Source organism: Schistocerca nitens, chromosome 6, assembly GCF_023898315.1.
Source record: "Schistocerca nitens isolate TAMUIC-IGC-003100 chromosome 6, iqSchNite1.1, whole genome shotgun sequence".
NCBI classification, from domain to species: Eukaryota; Metazoa; Arthropoda; class Insecta; order Orthoptera; family Acrididae; genus Schistocerca; species Schistocerca nitens.
The window spans coordinates 557,928,005-557,949,611 of NC_064619.1; the positions used below are offsets into that span (position 1 = coordinate 557,928,005).

A 21,607-nucleotide genomic window follows, 5' to 3' on the forward strand; every position below is an offset into this window, starting at 1 on the left:
TAAATTTGACACACATAGGAAACTTCCAAAGACTTACAAGCAAAAAATGTTCTCGTAAATTTACGCTTTTCGTTCAGTGGAAGTATTCGCCATTCGTTAATTATTCAGTATCCTTATAAGACAACTTTACTTGTCGATGTCCCCGCCAAACACAAATTCACGTTTCATTAAAATAACTGTATATTCAGTGCTCCAGTTTTATTCTTTTTATGCGAGCCTTGTCTCGCCAGGTTTCTCTCACTGAGCAAGCAATTATATAATTTTATTCTACTTTTGCATCCTCTTCTACGGCCCTGAGGTTTTTCATATCTTCACAACTTGTAATTCCCATCTGGTGCCTACGGTCGCAGGTTCGAATCCTGCCTCAGGCATGGATGTGTGTCGTGTCCTTAGGTTAGTTAGGTTTAAGTACTTGGAAGTTCTAGGGGACTGTTGACCTCAGATGTTAAGTCCCATAGTGCTCAGGGCCATTTTTGAACCCATCTAATACCTTCCATTGGAACTAAATCGTAGTGTCTTTCTGCAAATTGCAGTAAACTAGATTAGCTCCGCTGGTACTCGCAATTTGTTTCCGAATCTTCTTATATTAAAAGTTGAAACGTAAAAGACAATAGCTTTCCCTTTTAGTTTTCACCTAATCAGTAATCAGTGGATTTTTATTTTCATTTTTGAAGATATATTCCACATACGCAGAGTTTTACCTATTTATTGCTTGTATATATACAATGTAACCACTTAAAAATTATATCAGACTGAATTTTTTATTATTTTAATAGTTACCATTCTGTAATTTTATTTCGTAATTATTCTGAAAGTTTCGTGCTAATTCATTTCTTCCTAATTAATAAACTTATTAATTAGTAATAAAGATTTTAGTCCTGTCTTAGTTATAATTTGCTTCAAAAAATGATAGCGTGAGATTTATGGCTTCCGGCACTAGGATAGCTTTCCTGAAATCTGGAAGACCACGACGAGGCTAAGAAGTTGAAATCCCGAAGCACCTGCAGTGCTTCCCACTGATCAACAATATGTTGTCACAGTACCACTTTGTGCTGCCATCACTGCCGGACGTCCTCCGGCTATGGAGTTGCATTCGTGTCTCCAGTATGGAGTACGGTGCAAGGGCTGAGAGTGTCTGGCCTTCCTGTGTTGTCTCGTCGCTGTTTCGCAACATGTCACAGACGACATCTCTGGGGCCCACGCTTGACACCCCACCACATGAAGTTCAGCATACGTCTACGCCCGAGCTTTGCTTACATTCGTTTTAGATAAATAATTTTTTGTAATGGCCGCCGTCATTGTAACTACTGAAACAGCTAAGCTGCCGACGTTTCGACCGACTTTCTGCGGTCTCTTCAGGGCGGTGAACCCCCTTGCAGAGGAGCGCAGGAAGTCGGTAATAACGTCGATGATTTAGCCGATTTAGCAGTTGCAATGACGCGACCCAATATCCAAAATTACATTCACCGCCCTGAAGAGAACCACAGCAAGTCAGTCCACACGTCGTCAAGTTAGGTGCTTTAGTAATTACAATGATGCGGCCCAATAACCGAAATTATATCCAAAATAACACCGGTCGTGGAGACGTCCGAACTTAATTACATTCATTTATGTAATAAATTCTTTATGGACCTTCGGTGTTTCTCCTATAAAGATAAATTTCCAGTTCTCTCCTGGACATATTTTCAGCTATTATGTTTATCTCCTGCCAATTAAGACGTGTTCTGTGCTGTCCCCTACCGGTATTTGTTACTCCGTATTCGGTGGCGTCCTTGAAATGAATACAGTACCGAACGATACGGTTCGGCGTTCCAATTTCTTCGTAGTTACTGTTGAGTCGACATCCTAACCAGTTCAGATATGAAGCGTTAGGCTACTGCCCTTAGGGAAACGGATCTTACCCCTCGAAGGTAGAATGTACTTAATTTTAAGTCTTTAGCTCACACTGTGCAAGATCACACTGACGCGTCGTGCCCTTGGAACTGCATCCCCGTCTTCCTTCCATACTCGCATTAATGAGTACCAATACAACCGTTCCTTGGTTTCAGGGGGTAGCTTTTATAAGTTTCGTGACAGATGTAACTTACTTGAAACCCTGTTGTCCTTTTGCAGAGCGGCCCAAAATAAAGGGCGGGCTACGCGACCTGCGTGTCCTCAAGACAACGCAGTCAGCCTTCAAGGACTTCATCCAGGACGAGTACCGCACGCTGCCCGACGCCAACGACAGGATCTTCAGCACCATCGTCAGCGCCACGTGGGACTACTCCACCGCCAACGGCGTCAACTTCGACAAAGTCTGGTGAGTGTGCCTGTTGCCTCACCGGTGACTGCCCTGTCATGTTTACAAGTAGTGGAGACCAGGGCTGGTTGGCATGGATTTTGATTTTTCATTTTTCTATTTTTTGTGTAATACTTCGAGAGATTCTGGTGAATACCGCAATTATCTTAGCTTATTGATTACAAAATCATGTAGGACCGATTAATTAAATGATGATGATGAGGTCCCATACTCCGAGGAGCGTAGGGGACGATGCGAGAGACCCGCACCGACTTCCTAGGCAAGATCCTACTGGAGTTGGATTGCCATTGCCTTCCTCCGACCAGAATGGGGATGAATGATGATGATGATGAAGACGACACAACAACACCCAGTCACCTCGAGGCAGGAAAAGACCCTGACCCCATCGGGAATCGAGTGTGCGCGGGAAGCGAGAACGATACCGCAAGACCACGAGCTGCGTACCGAATACGTAGCCGAAAAACATTTAGAAAGAACTCCGCTGACAGCTGGTAAAATTGTTGTTTATTAAAACACGGCCATTTTTCCTAAAAGTTTGGAACTATGCCAACTATCTCGGGATGCGGGGTTAGTTGGCATACCCCTATTGGTGAATTGGCATAACCTGATGTGGATACTTACGCAGAACACAGCAGTTTTAGAGGAAAAACATATTATTTTATCAAAACTTGCGATAACTTTCTTTTCAAAGAATAAATTCTTCAAAACCTAAATACCTTGTGAAGAAGTAACACTTGATCAAAAATAAATTCTACTTAAGTTCATAAACAACTTTATGAAATTAAATATCTGGCCAAAGAATGACTTCTTCAAGAAAAATAGGTTCTGCTTATTATAGCTACTTGTAATTATTCAAATAGAATCAGTTAAATGTTTTAAATCTCCTACGAATATAGAAGTTGTTCGCTCGTATATTTGACCATGTGAATTGAATTTTCCCGCAATTTTACTGTGGTCGCACCAATACGAATCATCGTCGTCTGGCCATCTCCAAATTTCCTCTTTTCGACCGTAGTGGACACGCGAACCTCATTGTTGTCGGTTCGACAATCTTCGCTGGGTACTGACTCGCATAGTAAATCGCCAAAACAATCGTTTAAAAATATTTATGGTGATCGGGATGCCCTTGAGGTTGTGAGACATTCGTTGTCGGTTTTGTTCGATGTGATCTGCTGGTAAAGCTTTGTCAACTGATCCCATACCTAACTGTGCCAAATGGATATCATAAACGAAGTGGGTACCACACGATCCCGTACATCAGAAACAAAAGATTGTAATACATGCATGCAACTCCAGTTAACCACACTTTCGAAAATTATTATCAGTAGCTTCTAAATTTGATCTACAGATTCACCAGAACAAAAAAATTCACGATAAAAAAATTTACTCACCAGTCAGAAAATCATGAAACTTTCGCCCTTCCTTCGTGACATTTCCAAGCAAAATTATAGTGGATGGTTCGCCTTTATAAATACTCATTTCTAGCACGATGGGAGTGCACTAGCTCCGCGGTGGCAGGAAATAGAAGATGTGTGCCAGCTAGCCCCTTATGCCAACTCCCCTACGTCAGAAGGAATGAAAAAGGTTGGAGTCTAACATCTTGATGATGACAATGTTATCAGAGGTAGGTTTACCATCTAGAAGCCTGAAAGAGATAAATAAATTAGCCCATCACTGTACAAAGGTGATTGAGAAACTCAAGGAAAACTTAAATCAGGATGTCTGGGGCAATACGAATCCCATATCCTCCAGATAGTGTATCAGTTTTCGCTGTTCGAAAACGTGCGCAAGGCTAATTGGGTGTAGGCTGTTTTGTTATTGACATACCATCATATGAAGGCCCGACGCACAAAAACAGTATTTTAATTTTCTGAGCTCTTGCTAATCTTGGCAGAATTGAACTGACGGCTAAATTATCGTTTGTGAGAAGCCTCGTGTAACGAGTGGTGCTACGAATCCGTGTTTAAAATTAATTACAGATATTAACTGAAACAAATAAAAACGCTCAAAATTTTTTTGGTACAGACAAAAAAGCAGCTGTCATCCACACTTAGACCAAGTGGTCATGATCCCACGGAATGAAGTCTCAGGATATTTTGCGCTTAATTAACACTCGATTTTTTTGTAGAGAGATACTGACGTAATTTATAACTTATTTTTAAAGCAAAAGGTGTGCATTTGTTAAAAACCTTTGAGAGCTCGATAGTGAAAGAGAAAGAAGATATGAAGTTCTTAATGTATGCCGTTAAACATTTCGATGAAAGAGATTAGAAATGTGCTCTATATGAAGACTTGCTGCTCCAGTGCAATCTTCTTCGGTTTTTGTATGTTTATTCGGCAATGGAAGGCGAAACTGAACTTGCTTCATTAAATTTCTGGTGTGTAGTCTCATAAATTCAGCTTCTTCTTCTTCTAATATTTCGGCTGTACATCGCTCAGCCAAGAGGAAACAGATTTTCCGACGGCTTGCATTTTGCGTACTGTGTGAATAATTTGTAAAGCGTTGCTGTACTACGGCTGTCAAGTGCTTCAAGAAAACCACAATTTAAAAATATCGCCAGTTAAGAAAATTAGGGGTATTATGTATCCTTAACGTGCTGTCATTTGCGAAATCCTTCGTAAGACAGCGTTATTCATAAATATCTACAGGATTTCAGAAGACAACTGCGGAAAAACAATAGACAGACGTCAGCGTCTCTCCATGTTCCTCACATTATAAACTCTCAATTTAAGCTCTATTACGGGATGAAGAGCAAGAGAAATTCATTGGATTCCCCTGGGAAGGCGCAACATCTAAAACCTAGATTGTAAATCTTTTCTTTGGGCTACCTTCTATGAAACATTCCCTTAGGAAAATTTATATTTTACTGTGCTGGAAAACTCCTTACGTTATTTGATTTTCAAAAAGCTGAGCAGAAGTGAACGAACTCAGACATTTCTCTCTTTACTTATTCTGATCAACACTAAACTGACACATAATATTTTTTTAGCGCAACGCACTCTGACTTTCAATAATCCCTACAAAAGAATAGCCCTGACTAACAGTAACCTATAGCTTTCATTAATCACTTACCTCACAAAAATCTTCGTTACTCGAACTACTGCAATGCAGCGAGCGCCAATACTGCCAGATAAATAAGAGATTCTAACTACTGAAGGCACTAACTACTGATGGGCATAGTTAGCAAACGAAATATTTTGATAGAGAACAAATAATGTATTTACCTTAATAATGTTCAAAAGTCATCATATACACTCCTGGAAATTAAAATAAGAACACCGTGAAGTCATTGTCCCAGGAAGGGGAAACTTTATTGACACATTCCTGGGGTCAGATACATCACATGATCACACTGACAGAACCACAGGCACATAGACACAGGCAATAGAGCATGCACAATGTCGGCACTAGTACAGTGTATATCCACCTTTCGCAGCAATGCAGGCTGCTATTCTCCCAAGGAGACGATCGTAGAGATGCTGGATGTAGTCCTGTGGAACGGCTTGCCATGCCATTTCCACCTGGCGCCTCAGTTGGACCAGCGTTCGTGCTGGACGTGCAGACCGCGTGAGACGACGCTTCATCCAGTCCCAAACATGCTCAATGGGGGACAGATCCGGAGATCTTGCTGGCCAGGGTAGTTGACTTACACCTTCTAGAGCACGTTGGGTGGCACGGGATACATGCGGACGTGCATTGTCCTGTTGGAACAGCAAGTTCCCTTGCCGGTCTAGGAATGGTAGAACGATGGGTTCGATGACGGTTTGGATGTACCGTGCACTATTCAGTGTCCCCTCGACGATCACCAGTGGTGTACGGCCAGTGTAGGAGATCGCTCCCCACACCATGATGCCGGGTGTTGGCCCTGTGTGCCTCGGTCGTATGCAGTCCTGATTGTGGCGCTCACCTGCACGGCGCCAAACACGCATACGACCATCATTGGCACCAAGGCAGAAGCGACTCTCATCGCTGAAGACGACACGTCTCCATTCGTCCCTCCATTCACGCCTGTCGCGACACCACTGGAGGCGGGCTGCACGATGTTGGGGCGTGAGCGGAAGACGGCCTAACGGTGTGCGGGACCGTAGGCCAGCTTCATGGAGACGGTTGCGAATGGTCCTCGCCGATGCCCCAGGAGCAACAGTGTCCCTAATTTGCTGGGAAGTGGCGGTGCGGTCCCCTACGGCACTGCGTAGGATCCTGCGGTCTTGGCGTGCATCCGTGCGTCGCTGTGGTCCGGTCCCAGGTCGACGGGCACGTGCACCTTCCGCCGACCACTGGCGACAACATCGATGTACTGTGGAGACCTCACGCCCCACGTGTTGAGCAATTCGGCGGTACGTCCACCCGGCCTCCCGCATGCCCACTATACGCTCTCGCTCAAAGTCCGTCAACTGCACATACGGTTCACGTCCACGCTGTCGCGGCATGCTACCAGTGTTAAAGACTGCGATGGAGCTCCGTATGCCACGGCAAACTGGCTGACACTGACGGCAGCGGTGCACAAATGCTGCGCAGCTAGCGCCATTCGACGGCCAACACCGCTGTTCCTGGTGTGTCCGCTGTGCCGTGCGTGTGATCATTGCTTGTACAGCCCTCTCGCAGTGTCCGGAGCATGTATGGTGGGTCTGACACACCGGTGCCAATGTGTTCTTTTTTCCATTTCCAGGAGTGTATATATCAGTTCATGATATCCAGTATTACAAATTTACTCTTTCTGATGGACACACGTCCAGATCGTCCGCTCTCAAAATTCTGCCATCTCTCTCCCCACATCCACCACTGCTGGCGGCTCACCTGCAACTGCGCAACGCTACGCGCTGTTCACATCTGACTGTCCAACACTACAATAGCAAATATTCCAACAATGCAAACCAACCACAGACTGCACACAGCACAGTCAGTGATTTTCATACAGAGCGCTACCTGGCGATACCAACATGAAAACCTAAACAGCCTACTTACACATTCTACAGGCGTGAACTAATTCGAAGGGACAATACGGGGCAGATGACTTGTCTGCATGCTGCATGTTCCGACACGCCTGCCCCCTACAATTACACTGATTGTATTGTACCTACGCTACGGCGCGTATTACGAATCGAAACTTGGAGAGATGTTCTACCCACAGATATGGGTCATTTTCGGTATATCATGCAGTTTTCTTGGAGTCATTTCTGAAATCTTTGGGGTATATACGAATAATGCTGTATATTAGAGGCGTCCGTATTATGCTACGCGCCCTATATGTCTGTCACAGGTCACGTTACGAAGAAACTTTTTATACAGTTGAATACCATATAACCTCAATAATGAAGTTCCTTAGGTGATGTACACGTTTGTTTAGGACATTGCTGATGCAGCATTTTTTACAGTAAAATGTTATAAGAAACTGTCGTTATTTTCGGTAATTTAGAAGTGCAAACAATTGGTAAGCCGAAGGCTGACTTTCTTTACGACGAACGACGTTAAAGTAGTGGGTGAGAAGAAAGTAATTTTAGGCCTGAAATTTATGGCCACATCGAGACCCATTCAGACGGAGCTAGATGTGATTGTTGTTTCTATTTGTAGGGACGCGGTGAAGGAGTGCATCCTGGACAAGTTCGCTGGACCGCCGGACACCGGCATCTTCTCGCCGTCTGTGCAGAACACTCTGTACCTCACAGAGAAGATGGTGCTCGACAAAGTCCAGCAGGTCAGTATCCACCCCTGTTCATTATTCGAGAAGTAGAACTGTTATTGGACTACCACAGTTCCAGTCTTCTACAAAATGACCTTAACGACGCATGTGGAGGACGTGTACATAGTAGTTTTCGCAGCTACCTCTGTCTCCCAAACGTCAGTTGACACTGCAGTTTCGCTTATACTGTAATTTTGGGAATAATATATTCTGACTCATTGTTGGGTTCTCACATGCTTTATGTTGTTCCCAGAGGTGTCTTGTTGAGCTTCTTAGGTTGTACCATTCTGACAGTCGATCATGCCAGGAAAATTATAATTACTCTGCCTTCGTGTTCACAGTGGTTTCCAGAGTATTCATGTGGATGTAAATGTAGTTTGAATTTCAATTTGTAACACGAAAAATAATATGCAAAACTGATACTTCATGGGCTGTCTCAGGTGGGTTGTACAAATGAATCCGTATTGAGATATGTTAAAAGGAGCTCAACAACTTATGTGTAGAAACAAATGTCGTATTTATTGTACTCTTCGAAGTTTTTTTAAATTATGTCAAATTATATTCAAGGACACCAACATATGGCTGTTAACAATGCACCTCTTCTAATCTATTTCACAGAACTTTCTTATTTGGTACTTTTTGAGAAACTTCGTGAAAGCTCTTTACGTAACCTAAAGTTTCTAAGAGATTTTTCCACATAGTGAGGACTAAATCATTCAGATCATCTTTTACGCAGTCTTGCCAAAGAGTTGTAATCAATATTTTGTCGTTCATTGAGAGTTACGATTCCACCACTGTAATGAGTTTTCAAACTTTTATTGAACTATTGGAGAGCCCAAGCGTTCCGTATTCAGTTTCCGATGGCCACGCACTCCTGCTTGAATTTTTTATATCAAAGAGGAGTTATCAATGTGTTTCCTTGTTTATGATTTGGCCTTCGTCACAGGGAACAGTCCAGAATTTATTGCATCCTCCGTAAACATGTTTTTCATCTTAGTATGTAAGCCGCTAAAAATATTTGTACAAACGGATTACTGTACATTTATCTAGTTTGTCAAAGGAAATTATTTTTCAAACAATGAAACTTCCTCTGCATTGATATGTGTTCCTTCCATTTGCGTTATATTACTACTTGCCTGATGGTTTTAGGACCACTCATGTACTTGTCTGAAAGTACTTGCGTATATTCATTGAGACAAATTTTAAGAACACGTTTGCATTTTCCATCCTACAGCAGTAGCCGTAGTTAACTATAAATGGTAATAAAATTACTAGTTTCACATTGGATTGAAATATGAGAACATTTTTGGTATGAAAATAACGTTTTGCAAGTGTTCCTGACGATTCGCATCACATACCAGGTAATTCAATTATCACACCACATGCATTAAAATTAGAGATCGGTAGATGGAAATTCCCGACTGTATCTTCTGGTTATATTTCAATGCAAGAGAATGAGCGTTGTAGATAATGTTATGGTTCAAATGGCTCTGAGCACTATGGGACTCAACTGCTGAGGTCATAAGTCCCCTAGAACTTAGAACTACTTAAACCTAACTAACCTAAGGACAACACACACATCCATGCCCGAGGCAGGATTCGAACCTGCGACCGTAGTGGTCGCGCGGTTCCAGACTGTAGCGCCAGAACCGCTCGGCCACCAGCGGCCGGCGATAATGTTATGAACATGGATTTTATTTAATTTTGTGTTCTGTATGGGTTTGGCCCATTACAGCGAAACATAATTAAGTGGAAGCAGAACTTCACCTGACTAGAATTTGTTTGTGTAGTCATGTGGCACAATTACGAAAAAGGATGAAGGAAGATGTTTAACATTACGTCGATATCGATGTCATTACGTTCGAAGCAAAAGCTAGGATTCTAGTAAGTTTGGGGGAGGAAATCGGCCTTGTCCTCCCTGGAGCGATTCAGGGAAATCACGGAAAGCCTGAATCTGGATGGTCGGACGCGGATTTGATCTGTCGCCCTCCAGAAACCGAGTCCAGTATGCTAACCAATGTGCCACCTTGCTAGGTTACAATTGCACCTTTACAAGATTGTATATCGGAATGACGACAGTGAAAATTTGTGCCGGACCAGGACTCGAACACTGGTTTCTAGCTTTACGCGAGTGGTCGTCTTAACCGCTTCGTCTATTCGTGCACGAATCACGACCAGATCCAAACTTTTATAAGTCGTCGTCCGTGTTTCACAACCCACACTCGAACATTACGTACATTCCCGTCCACGAAGGACATATTTGTTGAGATTCGAGGGTCTGGTCTTGGCGAATAAATACGAAACAGCGGTGCCTGTATTATTAATAAGTACGCTGCAATGTAATTACGCCTTTTACCTCTGGAACATGCAGCTTAAATAGTTGCAGAATGTGTAACTGCAGGCCAGTTACACAATTACAACCATACATTTCCAGTCATGGAAATTCCAATATGGGGATTCCAATGTGGAACACACGTATTATGGTACGTATTCTGCAAGTATTGTAAATGAGAGAGTGATGATACATTTGCTGCCTATCCTACAGTTTCTCTGTTTCTTTAGATATTACCCAAGCAATATGCCTTCTCGTAAACAAAATACAACCAGAACGAGATTTTCACTCTGCAGCGGAGTGTGCGCTGATATGAAACTTCCTGGCAGATTAAAACTGTGTGCCCGACCGAGACTCGAACTCGGGACCTTTGCCTTTCGCGGCCAAGGTCCCGAGTTCGAGTCTCGGTCGGGCACACAGTTTTAATCTACCAGGAAGTTTCAAAATACAACCAGTTATTTAATTTGGAAATGGATTTTCATTTTGAGTAATGGCATGACAAAGCAAATCGCTCATAAACAATGACCGTCATTTCCCTCATACAAACAATACTAATAAGCTTACTGGTGAGGAAGACAGGGATTCTAAAAAAGGACGAACGACGAATTATTGCTGTCACAGATTAATTTTCCGCGTGTACGGTAATTATCTACTCTGCACGGGTGGAAGCTTTATGGAATTCGTCAGTGGGTGTTAATATCACACACGCCCCGAGTTGGCTTTTTTAATTACTCTCGTTTTGGGACGAAACCGCTCGCAAACACGAATGATGAGAGCTTGTGACAGGACATGGCATGAGAAGCGAGTGTGAGCGCGATATTTCGTTCTCTTCGGCAGGAGAATTTCGCGATTGAGCTGTATGTTATTGCTGTATCTGCTTAATCTCACACGAATAAAACAATATTTACACAACACTGTTAGGAAAACAGATGTATTCTTCATTAGATGGATTAATTTGTGTTTTACGTCTTGAATTGCAATGTCTCCTGGTAGCCAGCAGTGTGAGGAGAAGGTTGTGAGAGGTCTTGCGTACTTGATAGAAATATTGTACTCACTGCATGATGCCACAGCGCAATACATGTCCCTCTGTTTGAGTGGCAAAATAATGCTGATAAAGTTGATAGGATGTTCACAGGGAGATGCAATGAGCTGAAAGCAGAAGCATGGGTGAAATTTTACTCCAGATTATTAGAGAAAGAATATATACTCATATTAACGATAAGTTAAGGAAATCGACCTTCTCTTCGAGTAAGGAAACATCTAACAATTCTTCTGCAGTGGTTTTACGTTCTCAAGAAAACATAAATCAGGATGCTTAGGCGAGAATTTTAACCTAGGTCCTTCAGACTACGTGTCTAATTACACAACTGTTGAATCATCACATGTACTACATCTGCAGTTAGGTGCTGGCCACACTGTAAGTTCACTTAAAGTTAATAAAAAAAAGAACTTAGTCACGGCCCACTCCGTTCGATGCGAAGCGATTTAAAAAAAGTAATGTGACTAACACAAAATGTCGTTTATTTAGAGTGTTACTAATGAGTCTTAAATTTCACAGAGAAGATATTAAATAATAGAAGATAATAAATAATCATCTTGTGCCCACAAAGAAGTAAATATTCAGAGCTACTCCTTTTATGAAATGTCGCAAGTAAAGAGCACAGTTGGCGGTAAGAGATGATTCGCCGCTAAGCATCATAGTGGCTTAGAGTAAATTTTCTCTCTTTTTGAGTCGTCACACGACTGCTTCGACGTTATTCTCCATTTATTTATATCCAGTGTTGCATTATGTATGCGTGGCTACTAAGCCAATGTCTTCATTATGTAGAGATGAGGAGGCTTACACAGATTACATCTGCGTGGACAGTTCCATTAAACCAGTCTTGGGTGTGAAGACCACGGCAACAGCAATATGTGTAATCTGTGAACTACATCTCCCTCTTTACTGCTTTCTGTATTACCTAATGAATTAGTCTTAGATTGCTGCACTTGTATATCAATTTCTTGGAAGAGCACCTGGTAGACTGCTTCCCTCAAATGCTCTTTTTATTTGCTACTCTGAATATCCACAGTGCTTCTCCACAACATTCACTATTGCTGACTTTCTATTGTCATATTTTCTTCTTTTTCCGCTGTCTACGTATTCTTACTACACAGTGCTATGCTTTCAACAAACATTCTCGTAAAAGTATCCATGTGTTCTTGTTTAAAATTTGATGACAGCAGTTGTTCTTCTGAAAAAACTTCCTTCTCTTACATTATCCTGCTTACCTTTACCGAACTTCGCCTGATTTGTGTAATTTTGATCTCCAGGCACCACAGTTCCTTCGCTTTTTCTGCTCCATCTTCTTCACTTGTGAGATTCGGCCTCCCGTTATGTTAGCCACAAACAACCTTATACCTGAAATGAAAGCCACGCAACCTTTTTGCACTACTTAATGTTGCTTCTAATCGCTCCCTACTCATCTAGAGGGGAAACGGCTTTTATGAGCCTCACCATTTTTCTATTCGCCTATCACTTTTATTTTTGTTATGGTGTTGGGAGTTACAGTCGACGCTAGTTGGATGAATTGTTCCTATGACGTTTAATTAGCTTTTATGGCAAACTAGCTTAGTGCCCTCTGCTTCGATTGCCTTTAAGGCCTAGTAGAGTAGTCCTTTCCAAATGTACTTCTGACCAAAAAGTGATTCTAGTAGCTGGAGTAGGAAGTTTTTTTTTAAGTTTTGCCTTTTGAGTTTTTGTGGTGATTTTTCCACAGAAACTTTCGTCCCATAACACATATTTCCTTATTTCAAACAGAGATAACGAAATATTTTCATAAAATTTTCACCCCCTGTTTCACCCTTTAGGCGTTGAATTTCCAAGAACACTGAAACGCGTATCTTTTTATTTCTGACGGAGAAGCCAAATACCAAATTTCATAGTTCTAGCTTCAAAATTGCCCTAATAGCAATAGAGTTCAAAAAACTGTTATCCCCTATTTCATCCCCTTAGGGGTCTATTTCGAAAAATACCGAGCGAGTTGGCGCAGCCGTTAGCACACTGGACTCACATTCGGGAGAACGACGGTTCAAACATGCGTCCAGCCATCCAGGTTTAGGTTTTCCGTGATTTCCCTAAATTGCTCCAGGCAAACGCCGCGATGTTTCCTTTGAAAGGGCACGCTCCATCCCTGATACAATCAGTGTTTGTGCTCCGTCTCTAATGACTTGATGTCGACGGGACGTTAAACCCGAGCCTCCGTCCTTCCTTCGAAAAAGCTATTCTTAAACGATGCATACAGTGTAAGGCAAACACCCTCTCCAAATTTTCTATTCTTACCGGTTTGGGCTGAGGGATGAGGAGTCAGTCAGTCGGAACGTTTCTTTTTATATACAGAGATATAATAAGTAGAACAAGATGTAACCATTAACCATTTTCAGATAAACTGGTGTTCAATGTAACTGAAAGAATAAATTGAACTGTCGTAAAACCCAGATAATGATTATCCGAAGAGTAGTTTGTTTGGTTTCAATTTCTACTTCGCACGGTTGCTTCCGGTGTGTAGTGATACCTGCTTGGCATACCTTTTAACGTAAGGTCTCTCTCTCTCTGTCTCTCTCTGTGTGTGTCTCTCTCTCTCTCTCTCTCTCTCTCTCTCTCTCTCTCTGTGTGTGTGTGTGTGTGTGTGTGTGTGTGTGCACTAACAAACGATAAACACGTAAAAATATTTAATTTTGTTTGGAGTAATGGATAACATTATCTCAGAAATAAATTAAAGATAGTGCCAATCCCCGGTCCCGGTCAATGTTTTCGGGGGGTTTCCCTTGGTTCTAAGGAAACTGGTACGCGTCTCCCATTCATGCGCAATTAGGAACCCCTCTGCGCTACCACCAATAGCTCATCTAACGACTGGCTGGAAATCGCTGCAACTCTATAATGGGCTAGAACTTAAACATCCCACTGGATTAGAGAATGAGAAGTACAAAAAGAACTAAAATACCGTTCCAGTGAGGTACACTGCAACATAAGTGGAGCAAGTCGTCAGTTTTACTCTGCTACACAGGATGACAGACACATAGGCATACACTACAATCTCATATTTTTTTGATGTATTATCCCCGAATCAAAGTAAGAAGAGTTCCAATCCGCGGCGATGCTTTGCTGTAGACGACAGCATGAACAGTGAACCATCTTACAGTGTTGCTGAGCTACTTTGGTAAATCATTTATGCATACTGAGAATATTATGGGCTTACTTTGGAGCGCATGTGATTTCATTACTATTGAATATTTACCGTCCAATATAACATACTGGGATTTATTAATGATAATTTTATTGACAAATTCGCACATATCCTAAGATACTTATGATCGTAGATTGGTTATTGGCCGCCAGCGTAATTGTGTGTTAAACGCCTTTCGGAAATCTGGAAAGGTGGAGTCTTCCTTTTCTGCTGTGAAGAACTAGAAAAGTACGGATGTAGTTTATACCAGCGGCGCATTAGCGTACCTAACGAGGTTCTCCCGTTGCAGATTTCGCAGATCGAGATGTGGATGCCCAACAAGCACTACTTCACGATCGACCTGAGCAAGTTCCCGCGCAGCATCGTGGGCAACGACAACAAGGAGGTGTACGAGCCGGTGGACAAGCCGTCCGGCATCATCCACGCCAAGCTCGCCCGCAGGGATCTCAAGGCCAAGCTGTGACGTCAACGCCGATAGCGACGCGAGATTGGCAGAGAGCGCTTGTTGGCACTATGCGCGAATTTCTAAGTGCGCCCAGCTGCCGCTTGCCAGGGCTGGTAGTTTCTTCTGCACCGAAAGTCTCGCGGGCGATATACGTTGCTCAATAAAATGTATTGTACTTACACGGAATGGGATTGCCTGGCGGACAGATAATGGAAATTTTCGAGCGGCAGAGCAACCATCAGTTATATTGGTTAGTCTGTAAAAATAAGACTTCAACTAAGTATTGTAAATTTACGCCCCTTACTAAGGAGGATTGTACATTTGTATAAAGATAGTTACAATAAAACTATTTATTAAAATTTAGGTAATGTCATTTCTATATCTTATCAGTTGTATATTTCCATCCTTTAATTTTGAAACATCTCCTTAGAAAAATTAAGAATGGCTGTGCTGGAAAACCTCTACGTTATTTGTTTTTCAAACAGTTGAGCAAAACTGAACCTACTCAGATATTTCTCTCTTTACTTATTCTAATCAACACTAAACTGACACACAATATTTTTAGCGGAACGCAAACTGCCTTTCAATAATCCCTACAAAAGAATGGCCCTGACTAACAATAACCTATACCTTTCATGAATCACTTACCTCACAAAAATCTTCGTTACTCGAACTACTGCAATACAGTGAGCGCCAATACTCCCAGCTAAATGAAAGATTCTAACTACTGAAGGCACTAACTACTGATAGGTATACTTAGGAAATGAAAGATTTTGATGGAGAACAAACAATGTATTTACCTTAATAGTGTTCAAAAGTCATTATATATATATATATATATATATATATATATATATATATATATATATATATATATAGGGTGTTTCAAAAATGACCGGTATATTTGAAACGGCAATAAAAACTAAACGAGCAGCGATAGAAATACACCGTTTGTTGCAATATGCTTGGGACAACAGTACATTTTCAGGCAGACAAACTTTCGAAATTAAAGTAGTTACAATTTTCAACAACAGACGGCGCTGCGGTCTGGGAAACTCTATAGTACGATATTTTCCACATATCCACCATGCGTAGCAATAATATGGCGTAGTCTCTGAATGAAATTACCCGAAACCTTTGACAACGTGTCTGGCGGAATGGCTTCACATGCAGATGAGATGTACTGCTTCAGCTGTTCAATTGTTTCTGGATTCTGGCGGTACACCTGGTCTTTCAAGTGTCCCCACAGAAAGAAATCACAGGGGTTCATGTCTGGCGAATAGGGAGGCCAATCCACGCCGCCTCCTGTGTGTTTCGGATAGCCCAAAGCAATCACACGATCATCGAAATATTCATTCAGGAAATTAAAGACGTCGGCCGTGCGATGTGGCCGGGCACCATCTTGCATAAACCACGAGGTGTTCGCAGTGTCGTCTAAGGCAGTTTGTGCCGCCACAAATTCACGAAGAATGCCCAGATAGCGTGATGCAGTAATCGTTTCGGATCTGAAAAATGGGCCAATGATTCCTTTGGAAGAAATGGCGGCCCAGACCAGTACTTTTTGAGGATGCGGGGACGATGGGACTGCAACATGGGGCTTTTCGGTTCCCCATATGCGCCAGTTCTGTTTATTGACGAAGCCGTCCAGGTAAAAATAAGCTTCGTCAGTAAACCAAATGCTGCCCACATGCATATCGCCGTCATCAATCCTGTGCACTATATCGTTAGCGAATGTCTCTCGTGCAGCAATGGTAGCGGCGCTGAGGGGTTGCCGCGTTTGAATTTTGTATGGATAGAGGTGTAAACTCTGGCTCATGAGACGATACGTGGACGTTGGCGTCATTTGGACCGCAGCTGCAACACGGCGAACGGAAACCCGAGGCCGCTGTTGGATCACCTGCTGCACTAGCTGCGCGTTGCCCTCTGTGGTTGCCGTACGCGGTCGCCCTACCTTTCCAGCACGTTCATCCGTCACGTTCCCAGTCCGTTGAAATTTTTCAAATAGATCCTTTATTGTATCGCTTTTCGGTCCTTTGGTTACATTAAACCTCCGTTGAAAACTTCGTCTTGTTGCAACAACACTGTGTTCCAGGCGGTGGAATTCCAACACCAGAAAAATCCTCTGTTCTAAGGAATAAACCATGTTGTCTACGGCACACTTGCACGTTGTGAACAGCACACGATTACAGCAGAAAGACGACGTACAGAATGGGGCACCCACAGACTGCGTTGTCTTCTATATCTTTCACATCACTTGCAGCGCCATCTGTTGTTGAAAATTGTAACTACTGTAATTTCGAAAGTTTGTCCGCCTGAAAATGTACTGTTGTCCCAAGCATATTGCAACAAACGGTGTATTTCTATCGCTGCTCGTTTAGTTTTTATTGCCGTTTCAAATATACCGGTCATTTTTGAAACACCCTATATTTCATGACACCCGGTCTTACAAATTTCGTTTTTCTGACGGACACAAGTCCAGATCGTCCGCTCTCAAAATTCTGCCAACTCTCTCCCCACATCCACCACTGCTGGCGGCTCACCTCCAACTGCGCAACGCTAAGCGATGTTCACATCCAACTGCCCAACACTACAATAGCGAATATTCCAACAATGCCACAGACTGCACACAGCACAGTCAGTGATTTTCATACAGAGTGCTACGTGGCGTTACCAACATAAAAACCTAAACAGCCAACTTACAATTTTTAATAGCTATCAGTTGCGCTGCGGACTATGTCTGATACTCGTATGTGATAAGTGCAATAATTTGTTTATTAAAATTTATATAATATTTCTCAATTGTATCAGCTGTTATTGATATTTCTACCGAATTGTTTTTAATAACTATTTTTAACGGCTATAATTTACACGAAGGTTTAAATGGCTGACACACATAACGTCTCTGATTATGTTAGTGTTAATAAAAAAAATGTTTTAATGATTATTACATTTGTTTATTGTTCAGGTTTTTCAGTTTGTCGTAGTTGAAGATAATTAGCGGAAATTTCGCCCAATGTATTTTCGTTGTGTTCGAGCCTATATACGTAACGCGCCTTTTAATATCTGGCCAGGATCATTTCACTGAGTCTTGTAATGTATTATTGCTGTTAATAATACTTTCTGCCTTAGCTAGCATAAGATCATGATTTTGAAAACACGAATCTCTGGCTAGTCCTAATACACTACGCCAGAGACTGACATTATAACACAAAATTCCATGTGAAACCTCTCTCCGAAATCAAATAGTAAACAGTTTGGAATAACTTCAGTTATCATTTAGTTGCTCACATACTATTTAACTGAGAAGATAATTGTAATGTCTCTTCGTTACCCTTAGCCTGGCCAGAAATACAAAATAATTATTTAAAGTCCACCTACTTGGTAAGAACATAAAATATTGGCTGCGCCAGGCCCGCCTAGTCCTGATACGGCTACTTAAGCTGTTATGACATCTACGTGAACAAGAGAGACGACAATCGAAACAAAAAAAGCGGGCATTGTCTCCTCGATATATAGAAAAATAATAGATAATAATTATAGTTAATACAATTATAATATGTCCACGCGATACATATCGTTTGTGGTTCAGTATATTAATAAGTTCTGTCCGCCTCTCGTGGTCTCGCGGTAGCGTTCTCGCTTTCCGAGCACGAGGTCCCGGGTTCCATTCCCGGCAGGGTCAGGGATTTTTCCTGCCTCGAGATGACTGGGTGTTGTTGTGTCGTCATTATCATTCATCCCCATTACGGTCGGAGGAAGGCAACGGCAAACCACCTCCATTAGGACCTTGCCTAGTAAGGCGGTGCGGGTCTCCCGCATCGTTCCCCTACGCTCTGTAAAGAAGCATGGGGCTTCATTTCCATTTTTTTATTAATAAGTTTTACAAAATTAATTATTTTTGATAATAGGTTTGTCCATACGTCCACACGACGTGTTTTGCTACTTTCAAACAGTCTCACATATATTTTGTCGCACTGCATTTTCTGACAACATATGGGGACGCCATACACACAGAAGACTTCAGATAGGTCAGTTTAAAATGAGAACAGAGATCATTGGATGATAAGGAACGTTAATCTATATCTCTGAATATCAGAGAGCGTTGGTCAAATTCGGAGGGAACAAATGCCTAGATATGGATGAAATACCAGCACAAGTCTTGATGGCTTCAGGGAAAGATTCGGAGCAAGTACTATACAAGCTCTTCAGTGAAGTTCATGTAACTGAGAAAGTGCCATCAGATTTTTGAAAAGAACGTAATTATTAAACTTCTGAAGAAAGCAAGACTGATAGCTATGAAAAATACCGTATAATCAAATATTAAACGCATTGAAATATTCACAAAAGGAAGATTTTATTAAACACAACATGTACAAGGAGTTAATTAGTTAGCTAAAGTTTTTATCATTTGCTTAATGAGATAATGATAATGTTCTTCCTTTACACTCGCTGATGCGATATGTAGTGCTAGGTTCTCCGCACACGGTGCACCGACAAAAAATTGGTGGGGTTGTGATATCGCTTAGTTGAGCATATTCGCTGATATAGTCGATGAGCTTCCACCCACGTGTATACGTGGCGCGACTGGACGTTGGCTTCCTTCTATTCGTTATTTGTGATCGCTGGGTTGTTGAGGAGTCGGTGTACTTTGCCACTTGTTTTTGCGGCCTGTCTTGCAGAAGTTTGGTGCTCTGTGAGGTTAATATCAAGCTACGAGCTGCCATCAGGTATTCAATACAGAAGGTAGTATCTGCCAAGATACACCCCTAGAGTTGAGCGTGTGCGGTGTTTCCTTGTAAGTCGTGTGCTGTTTGATGCAAGAGTCGCAAGCTTTACTTTATGTTCTTACAGAAAGTAGGCTCAGTTTCTTTATCCCAAAGTTGCTTTCATCGCTCTTCCTGCTCCGTCTTCAGTTAGCTTGGAAACTGTATGGCCTGTCATCTGCAGTGTAATTCTTAGTTGTTTGTAGATTTTGACTATTCCCAGTTCATCTTCTCCGAAGGTGAATGTCATTGTTTGCAGGATTCCTCCTTTACTGAATTTCGTTGTTTTTGTCTTATTCCTATTTATGACACGTTCATTTGCCTGGGACCATTCTTCCAGTTTGTTAATGGTATCTTACAGGGACTCTCGTCTTTCTGATAGTAGGACCATAACATCGGCACACAGCCACATTCTCACTTCTTCTGAATGTATCCTTTGCAGCCGGCCGTTGTGGCCGAACGGTTCTATGTGCTTCAGTCCAGAACCGCGAGACTGCTACGGTCGCAGGTTCGAATCCTACCTCGGGCGTGGATGTGTGTGATGTCCTTCGGTTAGTTAGTTTTAAGTAGTTCTAAGTTCTAGGGGACTGATGACCTCAGATGTTAAGTCCCATAGTGCTCAGAGCCATATCCTTTGCATCGCGTCGTGGGTAAGTAGTACATGTAGGACTTCTCGAATATTGAAAGGGAAAACGGAAAGGGTCAATATGGTTTTATAAGTGGAGGTACTTGAGAAGCAAGTTAGTATTGCGACCGATTATAGAAGACAGGTTTTGGAACAACAAGGGAACTTGCATTGAATTTGATAATGTTTATCGAAATAAAATGGTTTTCATTTTTAGGCAGTTTCGTATCAACCAAAGTAAACCCTTTGAAGTTATTTCCCTTTGAAAAATTTTACTTCTTGTACATAAATATTGGACTAGTTTACTCTCGAATTAATGTGAGCTGGTGTTACTGACCTAATTTCCGTTCTTACTGAAAAGGATGCTCCTGTTGGATATGAGTGTTCACTGTTCTTCAAAATTTACTGAAATCACTACTATACAGTGGTAGAGATGCAGTCTCGTATATCTACGATCGCAGCTGCAATAGTGATACACTTGCATGTTGCCTGTTTAGCAATCAATCACTAAACAACTATGTTTCTATAAAAGAAGTACGCTCCGAAGAAATATGTCATTCCACCAGGTTACATTTTAAAATCGTGTGCCATGCGTACTTGGCCGCAGAATGTAGGCATGCATAGTAGGGCACGTGATTTCTGTTTGACGAGGACGATGAATCGACATCAATCGTAGATGCACTTGGGAATGAGCCACGCTCAAAACTAGTAGTGCTTAACAAAGTATGGTTTCAATATATAGCCTGGTGGAATGATGTGTTTCTTCAAATTTATGGAGGCTGTGTTTGTCCGCCCAGAAATGGATGGAAGTATGCGTTGCTTCCTGATACACCAGGGCAACATAACCTGTAACTATTTACATGTACAACGACACTAAGCGTGTGAACGCGAATTTCTTGAACTGTAATTGATTTAAGCACTAAATGTCACCTTAGAGCAATACTCTCTTCTAATTGCAGCAGTGCTGAGGCATGTTGCGTCTTTAACCGGGATCTGCTTGGCGACAGTGGCGATGTCTAAGACCACGCGCACGCTGGTTTCCTCATGTAACAATGTGTGAACTCATAACGCAATGTAGACTTCAATATCGGAATTTGTAGCTACTATTCTGATCACAGCAGTTCGTCCCTATCAGTGGTGTCGTTAGGTTTCCTCAAGATAGTGCAGCCGCCAAATGGTACCACTGACACATCGCAATTCGCGCCTCTCTTTCTTACGAAGCAATTTCTGGGAAAG

General features: G+C 42.0%; 1 protein-coding gene across 1 annotated transcript in view; it reads left to right on the top strand.

Annotated features, from left to right (window-relative positions):
- LOC126262957 (uricase) overlaps positions 1 to 15,346 on the top strand; it is a 106,726-nt gene extending 91,380 nt beyond the window's left edge. The window contains exons 5-7 of the mRNA XM_049959905.1: positions 2,113 to 2,299; positions 7,872 to 7,995; positions 14,828 to 15,346. Of these exons, the coding sequence (XP_049815862.1) occupies positions 2,113 to 2,299; positions 7,872 to 7,995; positions 14,828 to 15,001 (485 nt within the window). The 3' untranslated portion in view covers positions 15,002 to 15,346. The remainder of the gene's footprint in view (positions 1 to 2,112; positions 2,300 to 7,871; positions 7,996 to 14,827) is intronic.
- The last annotated feature ends 6,261 nt before the right edge of the window (positions 15,347 to 21,607 follow it).